Here is an 18,324-nt window from a genome sequence, read left to right on the forward strand (position 1 = left end):
CGAGAGCATGTTGGTGGATGGAATGGGAGATGAATGAAGGCTTACTTCTGTAAAATACGTAAAATGGTAGTCGGAATGAATTTTGGCGCTTGGGGACAGAAAAAGAGCTGACTGATACTGTCATACACCTGAATTTATAAAATTTTGAAAATCGATGTAACCTTTGAACTTTATCGTATTCTGTTTCGTAGCACAAATTATTGTTCCCGAAATGTACGTTTAGTGTTATAATATATTTGACCAATGGTTCTCAAATACTAGTTTTGCTAAAGCAATGGTGGAATTGGAGCAATTCTTTCTTCTTTTATTCTTTGAATGACCTGGATTTTCGAGTAGTCTAGTGACGCTTGATCCGTACAATTAATCGATTTCTTTTTATTACACAAGTGCAAGAGATTCCGCGTTGGACGCCGATGTTGCGAGTTCGAATGCCTGGATGAGGTTGGCACTGAGTATTGGTCCGGATCTGATGTGGTTATCGTCGATGGTTCACCTAAACTTGAAAAACATAGTGTATTGTGGACGCTGAGCTTAGTGATGGCAATTGTAATATTTTAATTTCTCAATAAAGATTCCGATGGCGCCGTTGACAAAATTCGTACCTTATAAACGTCGACGATTAGCTTCAGCCACCGGGAAAAGAAGTGGTGTACAATGTAGTGTGTTAACGAAGAATCATTTGTAACTGAATAATTATACCTCGAGAAGATTATACCTGAGTAATTATATTTATTCTTATTTTCTTCCCCTTTATTTCATTTGAATAGATTTTTGTATTCAAAGAGCGAGGTATGATTATTTCAGACGGGTTAATTTGTTTTTATATATGTCAAAAGAATGAAAGGAGATGACGATGAATCGGTGACAGGTAGAAAATTGTAATCTGTTGTATTTCCATGGTACTGTATACTTGATTATATTTTGTTCAATATTATTCATATTCTATCATGTAATTTGGGAATATACATACATATACATATATGAAAATATAGTGGTATACTTATCCCCTAATCTTTGTGATTTCTATGAAAATTTTATGATTCATTGTCACTTGTATGAAGGATGGAAATATAAAAAATTGATAAAATTATTAATAATATTTACAAAGAAAAAGTGAGCTGTTGGATATACAGGGTGGTTGGTAACTGGTAAAAAAAAAGAAGTCGATAATATACAAATTTTTCATTTGAGGCTTTGTTTTCGAGAAAATCGACTTTGAATTTTCGCTCGGTACGCGTGCACTTTATCACGTTTCGTTATAACGGATTTTATTGTAGATTGTGTTTCGATTGACGTTATGTTGATAAACCGTTCCAATATGTTGCACGCGTTGCACGCATACCGATCAAAAATTCAAAGTCGATTTTCTCGAAAATAAAGTCTCAGACGAAAAATGTTTATTCTATATTTTCGACTTCTTTTTTCGAGTAGAATCACCAATTTTCCGCTTGTACTATCAATTACCAACCAGCCTGTATGACAAAATTCTATTTTAAACACCAAATTCGCCACGATTGGCTATTTTGTTTACGAAATTAAACGAATTTAATAAATGAAATGGCAAGGGAGGAACTACAAGTGACCGTCAAACTATTTTTATGCTTGAAAAGTAATTCGCAAAGTAATATAAAATAATACTACTGATTTGTGTCTCTTTCAGAATTTTTTCTTAATCTCTTGTTTTTTTCCCTTCAAATTTATTATTTATTATTTATTCGGTGTCACGAGAACCGATTAAATATTAAATATCTTAAATATAGATTGAAATGAAAGCTTGTCAGTTCTCGTTCAATTGTCACTTCAAAGTTGTTAGTTCAAAGGTTCTCGTATATCATAAAGCAAGGGACCAAATCTTTAACTTATTACAAATTAAACCTTTTATTGTAATTACGAAAATTATGAAAGTACCAAGCGAAACAAGTAGGGAACATGAACTGCTCAACGAACCAAAGAACGGCTCAGTGACAAAATTAATAAAGTAAGGATCACAAATATTACAACATTACACTCTTACATCACATAATAGTTCTCTATACAAAAGATATATAGCGAATCGACTTTTCACAATGATAACAATCAACAGAACCAATTAAGACCAGGCGAAACTCTCATAAGATAAGATATAGATAGATAAGAAATAAATTTAATAGTAAACACGTAGGTGAAACACTTGCTGAAATTTGCATCACTCGACACGAACGAACCGTTCGGAAGGAAAACGCGTTCAGCCCCCAAGGCTGTGGAATTGGGATCACTTAATTAACTCCGTTTGAATCTATCTTGAATTAATTCTCGTTTAACGACCTGTGCGTATTCAACATCATATCATTTCCGACCATATCGTTCCCAGAAGATGAAACAGCACGGTAAAACAGATGTGAATACCTATCACGAGCGAAACAGAAATGCGAAGATCCTTTGGAACGATAATAATAAAATTGCATGCATAGGAACCATGGATGGAACACAAGGCAAAGGTGTAGATGGTATTATAAGCTTTGAAACGAGCGTATAGGACGAGAGAAATTGATCATAAAATTGAGTTGAGCCCTTTGAAGTTAGGAACAACATACTTTGATGTTTTGTTTAAAGGAGAGATATTGAGCTGTGCAAAAATTGTATAGGTTCTCTGAAGGTAAATAAGATTTTGTTGCTGAGTAAATAAACGAGATTTCAAGTTTCTCTTGAATATTGGAAATTTAAAGGTTTTGATGGTATTTTATCGTTATATTACTTCCAAATTTTAAAGGACCAAATCACATGGCTGATATTTTTAAAGTCTTTCTATATCTTTGAGGAAGTAAGATAAGGTTGATAGATAGTCGTTGTTGGTACTTAACCGAGTATGGTCATATAGTCGATTAAATGAAATTTCTATTCTTTCAGATATATATCGTCGAATATATATGTCGGATTAGGGTCAGGATTATGGAGAGGGGCGTTTGATGAATTCTCATTACAATTAGCCATTGCCGTGATACAATAAAGAGTTTACTAGCACAGGCTTATCAACAAGATTAGGCACTTGTAGCACTAGTGATAATGATCTTAGGTTCGAAACGAATCCGCGGTCACGGGATGATAAACGTATGTTCTCGCACAGTTCAAGTCTAACTCTTTGTTAACTAGATGTGAGGTATTCACTGGTTGTAAGGTGGTACTGTCACTCGTCGATCAGATCGTGCGAAAGAAAGAATCTCCGTCTCGATGATGCCGTCGAGGAAAACTATAATGGGTGTGTCTAAGGACATGAGATCCCCGGATTCGTCAACGAAAGCTTTCGTACCAAAGGTGAGGGAAATTAGCGCTGTTGCTAATTTGTCGATTTCCATATCGGCGTTTTGAAAGAGATGCTGACCGCCCTTGAGGGGTGGTTGTTGACGGGGGGCATCGTTCGTGGAAGGTAGGTTTCTCCTATCTTCCCGTAGTTGCAACAAAGTCTATTTGAAGGACTTCGCTTGACTAAATCTTAAGATCTATAACGGGTTCTCACGTTAGCTAAACATACACTACAAAGGCATGCCGACATCCGGCGATCATCTTACCCGGAGGACACAATCTGCGTGTGGCGGGCCGCGGGATAGAAACTATTGAAGTATTTACTGCCACGTGTCGCTACGACTATTTCTTTTAAGGAGAGGTATAGAGTTACTCTGCGCCTTTGTTAGATAAAACGTTCATCCCTTTGACCGCGGCTACTTTCGGCGATTGATTGTCGCCTCGAGCACAAGCTCATGATCATAAATCTCGAATAATCGGAGCGGCATTTGTTTAATCTAAGTTGCAACGTTACGGTATTCCCGCGAATCCAAGGAGGGGTTCCGGTGTTCTTTCATCTCCGACATATATTATATATCAATGTTAATTGTTATCTGTGTTGGCGTAGTGAATAAACACATTGATGTTCGGTGTTTCAATTATCAGAATTATAATCGATGTTAAATGTATAGAGTGTCAAAAAATTATTTGTTGTAGCTGTGGAAGATGGAGATCTGTTAGAGAAAATGGATCATGAAATTGATCTTGAGTATAATTTTCAGAGAAAATTTTTTATTGCATCATAAAGTACTTATCACGAGAAACGAAAGTTTCAGAAAACCCCTGGATCGTAAATGATTCGTTCTTTTGAAAAAAGCTGTTTAAAATTTCTTGTACTAATCCTTATACTAATTGTGTATACTAATTGTATTTAGTATATTATGTTATAAATAATGGTTAATATAAGTATCAAAATAAATAGACAACAATTAATTAGATAACATCGTAATCCAGAATGATAAGCGAACAAAACGCAGTACTCAGACTGCAAACCCAACAAATCACAGTCATGCTACAACTAATTACAAACGTGCTAAGCAAAAAATAAAAAACGGACACTCTAAAAATAGCAGCCTGGAACTCAAACGGCCTACAACAACGGGCCCTCGAAATTAAAACATTCATATACAGTAACAATATAGACATACTACTTGTCTCAGAAACACACTTCACTACAAAAAGCTACTTGAAAATACCATACTACACCATATATGATACCAAACACCCCTCAGGAAAAGCTCACGGAGGGACAGCAGTGATAGTCAGAAACGATATCAAACATTATCTACACAACCAAGTTAACAAAGGATATTTACAAGCAACCACCGTTACAGTTCAAACTAGTAGCAACTACTTCCAGTTGTCAGCAGTATATGTGCCTCCGCGACACAAAATAACATCACAAATGTGGGAAGAATACTTCCAGGACCTAGGGGACAAGTACATCGCAGCGGGAGACTACAATTCAAAGCACATGCTATGAGGGTCAAGAAACCTTACACCTCGAGGCAGAACACTGGAAAAATACATTAGAAATAATAACCTCAATGTTACGCCACGAGGCTTACCACGGGCTGTATTTTCTAACCGTCGCTCGCGGCCCTATAATGTCGCAGTCGGATCGTCTTATCTGACCCCAGGATCATATACAATGTATCGACGAGCGCATAGCTATCGCCAAGCAGCGAGTTCTCGAAACGTCGAATTTTGTCCGTTACGTTTTCCACGCAAGAATAGACATACGTGATCATAGGCGCGAACGGTGGCGTGACCTAAGTATAGTGGGGGTCGTCTTAAAGATGAGACAAAGAAATCATCTAAAGTCGATCAGTTCCTTGTGACGCGTCGAACGTTACACATTGAATCGAATCTAACACATAACGTCTGTCTCAAGCTGTTGCTTGTGCGATAGGTCTCGTTATAAGCAAACCGCTAAACAAACCTTGACTGTTATCTTTTTCGTTTATAATTGTTAATCTTTGACTGAACTTGTTGTTTCGTTATTTTTATTAAACTTTTATCAACCAACCCAGTATAGTTGTTCGTATACACTCAAACCTAACCACCTCTATTCTCGTAATAGAAATAGGGGATCAATCAGTTCGTGGCATCGATTGTTTAATCGTAACGAGAATTTACGACTCTCGTTGACGCGTTATCTAGCGATCGCGTCTCTCTGCGAACGGTTGAAACACACTATGTTTCATGAATTTATTTGCTAACGGTATTGAAACAAATAACAAGCAGAGGACGAACTATCCGTGAACTGTTTTGCCAACGAGTACGCTTCCAATATTTTCTGTTTGAGAAAGCACACTTGTTGCTGTTGCAACTCCAAATATTTTTACAGCCGACGCTTTTGCCATGAATCATCGGCTAACATATAAAATAGAGAAAAGCCACAGTTGATTGTAATGGAAATTTAGAAAACCTCAAACTCGATATAGAAGGGAAAAATAAAGGAAAGGAAGGGAGAGATAATTGGAAGCTTGGGGCCAGGTTTAATTCACTGAAACCGGGCTGCTTGTGTCATCACGAAACAGAATTGCCAGTACGTCATTTCTGTGCTCCCGTCCTCGTAAAAACGGTTTCACACGTTAAGAAAAAACGAATAGGCGGTGAAGAAAGAAAAAAGCAGACAGAGAGCGCTTTTAAAAAGCTGACGAAGCGTGTGTCACGTAAAATAAAAGGAAATTTAAAAGAAAGAAGAAAACTTTATTTTTCCTTCGTTTATACACTTATAAGACACTTCTGAGCTCTAGCCGTGACCGTACGAGACTGAGTCTCTTACAATCTTTTTACTTTCGGTGACATCTGTTCCCTCATTATCCCCACTACCCTGTAGGCGTACGTGACCGTTGCTACGCTTCTAGAACATTTGGTGGAAGGACCGTTAGTCCATAAATGAATCCTCAGGTACTCCGGCAATATACATTGTCGCCAAGGTCGCCATGTGTTTCCCTCATCGGTCCATCGGGTTCGAAGTATGCCAACCGGGACACCATCCTGCCCGCGGTGTGTGTGTGTGTGTCCTGGTCTCTGATGTGATTTACGTTACACGTGCGTTGCCACAACGAGACACACGGTGCTATTTGTCGTTTTAAATTGCGCCGCAACTTGTTTTTGAGATCTTTGCTAGAGACATGTGAAAACACGTTGGAAGTATATTTCTTGTTTTTGTGGAATTTAGCTGGAAAATGAAAAATAACGTAAAACATGTACTTACGACTTACAGGGTAATTGAATGTATACACTGTAATAACCAGCGATTTAAGGCTTTAAAAGATCGAAAGAAAAGAAAAGAAGAAAGATAATATGTTGTGGCAGTCTAACTCGATCTAAGGAAATAGAGAGGGAGGGGGGGGCAAAGCTTGTTAATCTGGAAAGAATACAAGCATCAATTTCAAGCACTTACAGGGAATCAAGCGGGCTTGTTATGGTCGTAAGGTGGACAATTATCCCGTGTTAGGTTCAATCAGCTTAGTCCTACACAAAATTGATCCAATCATGCGAAAACAAATGTATTCCGATTTTTGTCGCAGATATATCTGGTCTACGCACTCCAGTGCCCGCACAACTGATATTGAAACGCCTGATTTTCCCATATTCTACAGTGACAACATTACCTGATTTTTTACAACCATGAAGGACTCGAAAATACTTGCAATCTTCATCTGTTTGCAAATTATTTTCGTCACTTTCGTCCCGTCAGGGGCTGGTAAGTTGATACTGATTAATTATACCATCGAAATTCTATATAATGGCTACAAAAAATATTTGCATCATCACCCTCATTTCCTAACGAAGCGCGTTTTTTTACCAAGTTTTATATTTCATTTCATAGTATCAAATCTCTGTAGTTACACGAAAGTATTAAATGATAGGAAACTTGATATACACGAATTTAATTAATTAATAAGTTTGTCGATATACAGCCATTATTATTTCATGTGAAATATTACAACGTCAAAAACTTAACGTTCTTGTACGTACAGTATTAATCACAAATTGTAAGAATGTTTACTGATAAGCAAAATAGATAATATGGAAAACGCAGACCTATGGAAAGAGAATTCCTGACATTAGACAGGAATACGCGATTGCACGAAATATTTTATGGTATGTCTAACATGGTGAATATATGCGGCGAAGTACGAAAAATTCATCCTGAGATATGTATACGACCTACGCGGTACGGGACGTGTTATAAATGGTTTCCGCCACTCAGCCGTATTTGAATTTGTGAACACGATCGAACAAATGATGCGACAATTATTAATTGCCGCCTCTGCCTTAGTAACGATTCGCGTTGGAACGAGGTCGAATCGTTCCGATTCCACGCGCGATTAACAAATAATTACAGTGGACATCAATTACTTGGATGACCTTCGTCATTTCAGCTTAAAACGATTAATTTGATTAAACCAACCAATTATTTCAATTAATACAATCTGCACTTTAAATTCGCACGTCTTGTGTATACACACCGGGCCAGAGAAAAGTTTTCAATCGTTCGAGTAGAACCTTCGTAGTCCTTGAGGACGCGTGTCGCTTCTCGTGCACCTAAAGTTTCGCTCAAATTAACCGATTTATTTGAATTCGAGCGAGTGAAAACCTCTTTGTCACCGTGAGTTTGTTACTTAATTGATACTCTTAGATGCCCTTTGCTTTCAATCTCTTACATCCATTCTTAATTAGTCAAGTCGTTTGACTTTTGACAAGTATTTTGAAACCATTTTGCTAACACGAACCTACTTTTTTACTTGAGATTATCCGCTATTTTTATTCAAATGTATATGTACGTATATACACTTTTGAATTTTAAACGAACCTTCTATTATACCTATATCTTTTAAGTGCCGTTTTAAGTTTCAAGAGACTTTAACTCGGATAGCTCGACTTGGAGTTCTAACGTATACTGTAAAGCACACTTGCGAAGTAAAACAGCAAACACGATATAAAAACTTTTTGCCCATGTAAGAAATCGAATAACCTATTTCAACGGTGCTTTAATCTCATCGACGAAGCATCGATGCAACGAAGAAGCATCGTGATAGCCGCAATGCGGATCCGTTCGACAAAAATTTCCTGGTACGGTCGTTTTCGTAATGTTATTAACCGTTTTAGTGTCGGATGTTTCAAGACTCCGTATCGGTTTGTGCTATGCAGCGCGATAGAGCTTCGTTTATTTATTTGCGAGGAGTACCGATCGACACAATCGCGCTGCCCTTTTTCATCCTGTTTTTTTTTCATCGAAATATACCGTTCGATGTGCTCGCGCTTCATTTCATCGGTTATACTGGAAGCGTTACAACAAACACTCAAAAGTTTGCGAAATATTTATGCTCTGCGTTTCGTTTGCGCGATAACATTCTATAATGCAGGATTTGGTTTTCCGATTCAAGAGGTAATTTTTTATATTGGTTTTTTTTTATTTGGTTTATGATTATTTGAAAAACAAGTAATTACGAGAGGAAACTCTGATATGACTCACGACGAGCTCGCTTGAGCGCGTTGCGAATTAATGATCGTGACCATACGTCGTGGCACAATTTACCACGGTACGCGAATTGAGAGATCACGCTGCGTGGTGTTAAAACGGTTAGCGTAACTGCGCGTACGATTGTCGAGGGGCAAAGATATTGACGTTGGTAATCGTTTTCAGTGGCTTTAGAAGAAAACTGTACTGATTTCGAAGGACAAGTTATCTCACATGGGCTGCTGTATGTGCCGGGACCTTCGGTTTGCAGCCTCTGCGTCTGCTACCATTCGGAGCCAAAATGGTGCAAGGCTATCTTCTGTTCACCTCCTTTTGTAAGTATATGCTCATTCTAAGAGCAACCAGCTTAGCACAACCATGCGAAACTAAAGTACACCGTTAACGCTTGCATGCTGGTCGTTAAAACACATGCTGCGCGAATAGGGTACACAGCGATTCATTTAACTCGCCGTGAATTAGTTTTAGAAAGACAAACATGGACAGGGATAATTTTTGTCACGAGCCGTTTAATTTATTCGTTCATTAGAACGAATTAATTTACACCTGCTGAGATCGCGATTGATGCGACAAATTCGAAATCTTGTTCCATATAAATATTTTTAAACAAGCACGTCGTAAGCTTTGTATATTTTTTAATCGCAACGAAACTGTTCAGAGAAATGCTGAAATTATTAATTAGAAAAGGAGATTTCTACGCATCGTTGTAAAAGTGCCAGGGAAAATATTCGTAAAACAGTTATGTTGTTACAAGTTCTACAAGAAGAAATATTGAAAATCACGTTCCACTTATTCAGTTGCACGTGTAAAAGGTATCTTGCGTTCGCGCAAAAAATCTCTGAAGGATACATGCTTTATAATAATTGGAGTGTCGAAGTTGTTACGCGGATCGACGTACACGTACCTTTTAATGAAACTAGGTTACTCATTCGTTATTCGTTCCTAATTTTCAGCTTCACCATTTTTACGCAATAAAATTTTATACACCTGTTCGGTTTATAAATGATTCAATTCAAATTTAACAGAATTAAAGTTGAAATAATCATTTGTACTTCATTAAAAGGTTCTTTCAGCATCTCGTTTTAATATTTTTATTGGTAATATTTTGTTAATCGTTATATTTAAATGGAGTTTTTCAAAGGAGAGACATTTTAAGGTAGGAAATGGACATACATTTATAATAAGAATTCAGAAGAAAGAATATTTCATACAGAAAGAAATATTCCGTATGTATAAATAACTACGCTATGAATTTTATATGTATCGGATATTCCTTCTGGTTAATGTATCTGATGTTTTTTCACGCGAGGTAGCGTATATTTGCATCTATATGTCTCTTCGTTTCTCAGTAGTAAAACTTAGCATTCATGCGGTTGATAAGTAGTTACGCACTGACAACGAGAAACATAAAATGAGTAAGAAGCATGAGACATTCTATAAGAAAAATAAAGTTGTTTTTGTCTTTCATTGCATATTCGTCAGAATATTGTTAATAAATATTTAAGTTAAGATTTCAGTTGAAATAAATACATAGGATTAGACATTTATTTGTCGGAGATGAAAGAACACCGGAACCTTCCCTTCGGAACTTTGGGAAGACCCCTAGTACTGTAATTTAGATTTCACCATAGCCGAATTAAGAAACTGTTGTCATTCGATTCGACTGTACTTATTTGAGATTTATGATAGTGAGCTCGGGCTCGAGGCGACAACCAGTCGCCGAACGTAGTCGCGGTCAAGAGATGAACGTTTTGTCTAACAAAGGCATGAAGTAACTCTATAGCTCTCCTTAAAAGAAATACTTAGGACGGGGCACGACGGTAAGCATTTCAACGATTTCTGTCCCGTGGCTCGCCACACGCAGACTCTATTCTTTGAGTAAGATGATTACCAGATGTCGACGCGTCTCCACAGTACATGTTCAGCTAGCCCGAGGACCCGCTATAAATCTTAAGATTTGTTTAACTAAAGTCCTTCAAACCGACAAACAGTCCTCGTCCCAACTACGAGAAAATAGGAGAAATCTATTTTTCTCACGAACGACGCTTCCTCTTCTCGAATTCTCTCTTAAGGGGGGTTAGCACGCTTCCCTAACCACCAACATGGAAATTGATCAATTAACAGTAACGCCAATTTCCCTCACTTTCCGAATGAAGGCTTTTCTCCACGAATCCGATGATTTCGTGCCCTTAGGCACACCCATCATAGTTTTCCTCGACAGCGTTACCGTGATGGAGAACCACTCTCCCGTACGATCTCAAAGACGATTCAAGTAACTCTCAGATACGTAGTGATTGCCCCATGCATTAACATTGAGTACAACTTAGACGTTGAAGAAAAGTAGAGTTCGTCATCCCCTTGACCGCGGATTCGTTAGTGAGCCTAGGATCATTGTCATTAGCTTCTCGAGTATCTAATTATCGCGATTACTTGTCCAATTTCATCATAGTCATATTTGCACTAGTAAATATCTCCTCTATTGCATAATGATCACGTCTAGCGCCAATAGGGATTCGTTTCACGCCCTTAACCCTCACTCAAATCTTAACGTCAACCCGACATATTTATATATGTATCTATGAACGCATTTGACATAAAATTTTGATAACGACTAAAATTATATATTCTGATATTAAATTAATTTAATGAGAATAAAAAACTAATTTTTTTAAACAAGATTTTGTATAAAGTTATATTTATTAGGAAAAGTTCGTTCATCCCTTTATAATATGATAGGATTAGACTCATTGCTGTGCAAATCATTTCATGGAATAGTATATGTGTGCGTGTGTGTTCTACGTTTTTATTATAAAAATGCTAAATGTACTAGGAGACGTTTTTAAAAATTCATACATTTTTCTTCATCAAACATATCAATCGTTATATTGAAAAGTTAATTATCTTTTATTTGTTTCGAGCTGCACATTGATTGAGACATTCGTGTTGGTTATAATTGCGAATTTAACGCAACGAAGTTGTTTGAATCCCTTGCAAGCATGTAAATATATCGTCGAATTAATAGGTCAATTACTTGAGGTTGGAATTGAAAGAAAGGGAAAGGTGGAGGAGAAGTCTTGCGTTTGAACGCGGGACACTTTTAAAGCCCATAGTTCGCTGAAATTGCCAGAGAATTCAATTAAATGGCAAATTAAACCATTGAACTGAATCTGTTTCTAATCGCGAGCTTAGAAGTACTATCCTTTGAATTTTTATATCAGTCAACTTTCTTTTTGTACGTACGGTAACGAATACAATTCATAAATTAATGAAGTATGTAATTGGATGAAAGTTCTTCTTCCTGGATTCAGTTTAGACTAAGAAAAATTATATAATAACGAAATTATCAACTTAAAATTGATAGAGTGTATAGTTTATTTTTTTTTTTTTTTGCGTGAGGAGGGGAAATGCTGTTACGCATACCCAGTGATCCGCATCACTGGGTTATGTGGGACTCGGGCGGATGTTGTTGCCATACCCACTAAAAACCCCTCCTCCTTTTTCCTTTGCTTCGAGGACAGACAACCCCGGTAAAACCTGTCGCCAGTCATCAGGGTTGTCCTTTCATGCCCCGTTGTATCTTCTTCTTCTGGCAGTTATTCTGTATATTCTGTATTGCTCTCGTCATCTTCTCAGCTAGTTCAGAATACTGGGCTGATCTCCTTCTGTGGTTCTTTGTTGTCTTGTATCTCTGCCTTCACTGCTCCGCGTAGTTGTTGTTGCTCTCGTTCTCCTCCTTGCCTCCTTCAAGGCCTTCGCTGTCACCCTCCTGTGAGACATGACGGTCTTGCGAAATTGCCTGAATTTATCTCAGCTCTCGTTCTTGGCGGTCATCGTGGCGATCAGATTGTCCACGTCTATGTTCTCACCAAGAGCGTTCTCCAGCTCAATCCTTCTGTCCGTTCACTTCGGGCACGTGAAGTCGGGAACTTCAACCGTTTCCAGTGCAAATTCAATTTTGAATCGCAATTTCCATGTTTGCGTGGCAAAAGCGTAAAATCGATAACGCACGCAAACATGTCTTCTTTGCTAATGGCGTATTATAAATATAAATATTTGAATAAATATTGCGAATTTCATATTGCTAAAAGATTTATACTATTTGTTCGTAAATAATCGTCGGATCTATATTTAAGTGGAAACTGCTGCATTAGATCTCTTTTCTTACTTAAAATTATTTGGATTGGTAACTTGGATGTAACATGTAATTTATTCTTCCTTTATAAATAGTGTACAGAAGATACCAATTCAGAGAAATGGAAGGAAAGTCTAAAAGCAAAGAAAATCTACAGGAAGATAAAACGTTCGAGCCTTGCCAGGCTATATAAGATGCTAAGTAATCTTCCTAGTCCTGCAGTTCTTTCTATTTTGATCAATAATTATTGGTATATGTTAGGAATGCAATTAGAATTTTTGTCCTCAAGCAAAGTATAATTTCAATTTTGTATGTAAACCAAAATATTAAATATCAAATAACCATCAAATAAAATTATATTGTATGGACTACTGTTTCTTTAAATATTTGAATATTTGGTAAATATTGTTTATTTAAATATTTTAAATTGCATGAAAAAAAATGATGCAAATAGATCATAGGGCATTTTAACTAAAGAGACCAATATCTATTTAACAGTGATTAAATCGTCACCGTTTAACGCTCCATCTCTTTTATTAACTGTGCCTTGTTAAACTACAGAGGATTACAGAGGATGCGTTTTTTTGATAAATAAACGTTCTGACAAATACGGCAGCGAAATCAGATATGTAGATTCTTACAACAGCAGTTATATTGTATGAATTCCGTTTTTCAGAAGCTTTATTTGTGAAACGACAATTCGCCAGAGTACGGATTCACTGTAGTTATAGCTGTAGGATCTCTATCTAGTTGACAGATCTGCTTTACGTAAAGAATTCCTGTCTCTTGTTCTACTTTATCGCGATTCTCTCCTCACCTTATACGCTTTGTCGAGGAAAGTAATATCGCTACATATCTCGGCTCCGGTTACAATAATTAGTTTCCGCCTAAACTGCTAGAACCACGTAGCACGCACTCTACTCTCGTTTATTAAACATTCAGGCCATCTGATCGCATGCGACGAGTTTTATGTTAATCCCGACCAATTACAATATCTTTCTCTCGTTTACAAGGGACGACGAGACTGGCAGTTGCGTGCTTTCCAAAGCAAAAGCCGCGATATCTGCATGATAACCTAACCTCAACCGATTTTGTTGTACTATTCTTAAGTGGACTTCGTTTGTACCACTTTCGTAACAAAAATAGAATATCTAGAACACAGCATTCCGTTATGCGATATTGTCAATTTCTAACGTCTGAAACATCAGAGATAATTTTTTCCCTACAGTTGTAAATTTGTGTGAAAAATTACGAACGTAACGGTGTTTGGCGCATGTACAGTTCCCCCTCCCCTCCCCCTCCAACCTTCATTTTCGTAGACATGCTAGAAAGATCCACTTTTCCACGGTGAAACTGTGTGTATTGTAATTTCATTTTGACAATGGTCCAACATCCTACTATGCATAAATTTAATATCAATATAAGCAGGTTTCATGCCAAGTATTACATCTAACGTATAAGCACAAACCCTGGTTTTAAATACCTTATAGTAACACCGAAAAGATTATTCAGTTGGATGTCTGGCTCAACATCAATATTTTACTTAGAAGATAATACGTCGAGAGCATGTTGTTGGATGGAATGGGAGATGAATGAAGGCTTACTTCTGTAAAATACGTAAAATGGTAGTCGGAATGAATTTTGGCGCTTGGGGACAGAAAAAGAGCTGACTGATACTGTCATACACCTGAATTTATAAAATTTTGAAAATCGATGTAACCTTTGAACTTTATCGTATTCTGTTTCGTAGCACAAATTATTGTTCCCGAAATGTACGTTTAGTGTTATAATATATTTGACCAATGGTTCTCAAATACTAGTTTTGCTAAAGCAATGGTGGAATTGGAGCAATTCTTTCTTCTTTCATTCTTTGAATGACCTGAATTTTCGAGTAGTCTAGTGACGCTTGATCCGTACAATTAATCGATTTCTTCTTATTACAGAGCTGCAAGAGATTCCGCGTTGGACGCCGATGTTGCGAGTTCGAATGCCTGGATGAGGTTGGCACTGAGTATTGGTCCGGATCTGATGTGGTTATCGTCGATGGTTCACCTAAACTTGAAAAACATAGTGTATTGTGGACGCTGAGCTTAGTGATGGCAATTGTAATATTTTAATTTCTCAATAAAGATTCCGATGGCGCCGTTGACAAAATTCGTACCTTATAAACGTCGACGATTAGCTTCAGCCACCGGGAAAAGAAGTGGTGTACAATGTAGTGTGTTAACGAAGAATCATTTGTAACTGAATAATTATACCTCGAGAAGATTATACCTGAGTAATTATATTTATTCTTATTTTCTTCCCCTTTATTTCATTTGAATAGATTTTTGTATTCAAAGAGCGAGGTATGATTATTTCAGACGGGTTAATTTGTTTTTATATATGTCAAAAGAATGAAAGGAGATGACGATGAATCGGTGACAGGTAGAAAATTGTAATCTGTTGTATTTCCATGGTACTGTATACTTGATTATATTTTGTTCAATATTATTCATATTCTATCATGTAATTTGGGAATATACATACATATACATATATGAAAATATAGTGGTATACTTATCCCCTAATCTTTGTGATTTCTATGAAAATTTTATGATTCATTGTCACTTGTATGAAGGATGGAAATATAAAAAATTGATAAAATTATTAATAATATTTACAAAGAAAAAGTGAGCTGTTGGATATACAGGGTGGTTGGTAACTGGTAAAAAAAAGAAGTCGAAAATATACAAATTTTTCATTTGAGGCTTTGTTTTCGAGAAAATCGACTTTGAATTTTCGCTCGGTACGCGTGCACTTTATCACGTTTCGTTATAACGGATTTTATTGTAGATTGTGTTTCGATTGACGTTATGTTGATAAACCGTTCCAATATGTTGCACGCGTTGCACGCATACCGATCAAAAATTCAAAGTCGATTTTCTCGAAAATAAAGTCTCAGACGAAAAATGTTTATTCTATATTTTCGACTTCTTTTTTCGAGTAGAATCACCAATTTTCCGCTTGTACTATCAATTACCAACCAGCCTGTATGACAAAATTCTATTTTAAACACCAAATTCGCCACGATTGGCTATTTTGTTTACGAAATTAAACGAATTTAATAAATGAAATGGCAAGGAAGGAACTACAAGTGACCGTCAAACTATTTTTATGCTTGAAAAGTAATTCGCAAAGTAATATAAAATAATACTACTGATTTGTGTCTCTTTCAGAATTTTTTCTTAATCTCTTGTTTTTTTTCCTTCAAATTTATTATTTATTATTTATTAGGTGTCACGAAAACCGATTAAATATTAAATATCTTAAATATAGATTGAAATGAAAGCTTGTCAGTTCTCGTTCAATTGTCACTTCAAAGTTGTTAGTTCAAAGGTTCTCGTACATCATAAAGCAAGGGACCAAATCTTTAACTTATTACAAATTAAACCTTTTATTGTAATTACGAAAATTATGAAAGTACCAAGCGAAACAAGTAGGGAACATGAACTGCTCAACGAACCAAAGAACGGCTCAGTGACAAAATTAATAAAGTAAGGATCACAAATATTACAACATTACACTCTTACATCACATAATAGTTCTCTATACAAAAGATATATAGCGAATCGACTTTTCACAACGATAAGAATCAACAGAACCAATTAAGACCAGGCGAAACTCTCATAAGACAACAATATCAGGGGGATCAAATCAGCGATTTTAATCTATGTTACAAATTATAGTTATCAAGAATAATTGCTCTTTTCACGAAAATTATGCTGATGACACACTCACAATGCATTTTATATTTGGTAATCGGATGTGCTCGTGGCCATCAGGAGTATAAAGACGACGTTTTTAGAAAATGACAGCGCTGTCGGGTTTTAAAAGCTTTTATTTTTTTATTCATCATTACGAAGATTGTGATGGAAGAACGTAATGGGGTAAAATCTGACGATTCCTTAATGAAGAATGCTTAAAGAGATTCTATAGAAAACGGTGATCGTTTCGTTGGGTAGTTCATTCGAATTTTGATCAGGATTATTGAGATAGAAGGGTCGAGAGCTTGGTGGAATATCAACTTTGACGCTTCAACGCTTCATCTCTTTTCAAGCTCACCAGTCACGAACCATGGTTCACTGAATATATCTTTTTGGAAAATCCTTTTTGGATTTTCGTACGGGAAACATGGTATGTTTGACAAGGGATTTTCTTTTGAGGCAATTTAGAGTGACAAAAAGGTCTTTCTGTTAGGTAGCTTGTCGATAAAAATGTTTTATTAATAACGTAAATGGAACGAGTAGTTACGAATTTAAATAGAATATGACCAAATGGAATATATATCTTCTCTTCGACTTTCATAAGCTGAAAGCCCCGTATCTAAATTTTATCTTAATTATTTGAAGCAAAAAGTATGTTCTTTTATCTTCTTTTAGTTGTAACATTCACTATACTATGCTTTGTTTATATGCTAAAGCTCATATTTTATGAGTTAAGGAATAAATTAGATATGGGGAGACTATATTGTTAGATTGTTAAATGTAACTAAATGGAACTCATAGTTTATTAAAAACTGTGGGATAAATACGTATAAATGTTGTAGTCGTTGTAATCTATTATTGTGCTATTATAGGTATACGTGTGTACTATAGAAGGACCACCCTATTAGATACTGACAGCTTTCTTCTAACATAATCTTTCCATAGAATCTTATAATCTTTTTCCTCTCATTGTCTCCGAATAAGAAGTGTGTAATAAATGTTCGAATTTCGGTGTGTTGAGAAAGCTGCTCGGTTAAGTTTCTGACTACAAAAATGGTCTTTTTTTATCAGAAAGAACGAAAATAAATGTTCGGCAACGAGTTTTTTTTTTAAGATTTTTATTTTTACGTATCAAGTATAGGGAAGAAGTAGTGATCTCTCTTTTATCGATGAAATCATGTTAGGCGAACGTAGTAAATGGCTTCTGCAGTATCACGGAACTATTCGTATTACTCGATTAACTGAGTTCCCCTGAGTCAGTGGTTCTCAATTCTTGAAGCGTTTATTTATCGATTAGGGAATAGTTCTAAATCTTTTTCGACTTTCTCCAAAGAATTCTCAAATTGAATATTTAAGACAGCATTTAATGAATTCAAATTGAAACACCTTATTTTATTACGTAAAATTAAAATAACATACTACAAGGAATGTCAGTAATTTGGTATTTCTCTATGCCAATTTCCTTAAAATTTGTATAAAATTTAAATGTATCTTTTGTTACTAATCTAAAAATTATTACTGTTTCCAATAATATAAGAAATAATACCTTAAAAATCGCTCAATAAATACGCAAAATACTTTGAAGGTAACCGAGCCAAAAAAAATAAATAAATAAATAAAAAACAAATAAA

At 36.1% G+C, this 18,324-nt stretch overlaps 2 protein-coding genes and 1 long non-coding RNA gene across 9 annotated transcripts in view; 2 read left to right on the plus strand and 1 right to left on the minus strand.

Annotated features, from left to right (window-relative positions):
* The window catches only part of LOC126927053 (integral membrane protein DGCR2/IDD-like), a 386,199-nt gene that overhangs the window by 226,549 nt on the left and 141,326 nt on the right, over positions 1 to 18,324 (plus strand). For 2 of the 6 annotated variants that reach the window (XM_050743401.1, XM_050743400.1), the window contains exon 2: positions 8,984 to 9,132. The exons of 2 other annotated variants lie outside the window; for them this stretch is intronic. In XM_050743401.1, coding sequence (XP_050599358.1) covers positions 8,984 to 9,132 — 149 coding nt within the window. Of the gene's footprint in view, positions 1 to 8,983; positions 9,133 to 14,890; positions 15,341 to 18,324 lie in introns of those variants that run through there. 2 more of the 6 variants (XM_050743395.1, XM_050743396.1) reach the window with 2 other exon arrangements.
* LOC126927088 (uncharacterized) overlaps positions 1 to 18,324 on the minus strand; it is a 194,852-nt gene that overhangs the window by 70,382 nt on the left and 106,146 nt on the right. Inside the window, exon 1 of one of the 2 annotated variants that reach the window (XR_007715142.1) lies at positions 5,750 to 7,475. The exons of the other annotated variant lie outside the window; for it this stretch is intronic. This is a non-coding gene — a long non-coding RNA (uncharacterized LOC126927088). Of the gene's footprint in view, positions 1 to 5,749; positions 7,476 to 18,324 lie in introns of those variants that run through there. 2 annotated transcript variants of the gene reach the window in all.
* LOC126927056 (integral membrane protein DGCR2/IDD-like) overlaps positions 1 to 18,324 on the plus strand; it is a 211,178-nt gene that overhangs the window by 4,029 nt on the left and 188,825 nt on the right. The gene's annotated exons all lie outside the window — the stretch shown is intronic.

Source organism: Bombus affinis, unplaced genomic scaffold, assembly GCF_024516045.1.
Source record: "Bombus affinis isolate iyBomAffi1 unplaced genomic scaffold, iyBomAffi1.2 ctg00000070.1, whole genome shotgun sequence".
NCBI classification, from domain to species: Eukaryota; Metazoa; Arthropoda; class Insecta; order Hymenoptera; family Apidae; genus Bombus; species Bombus affinis.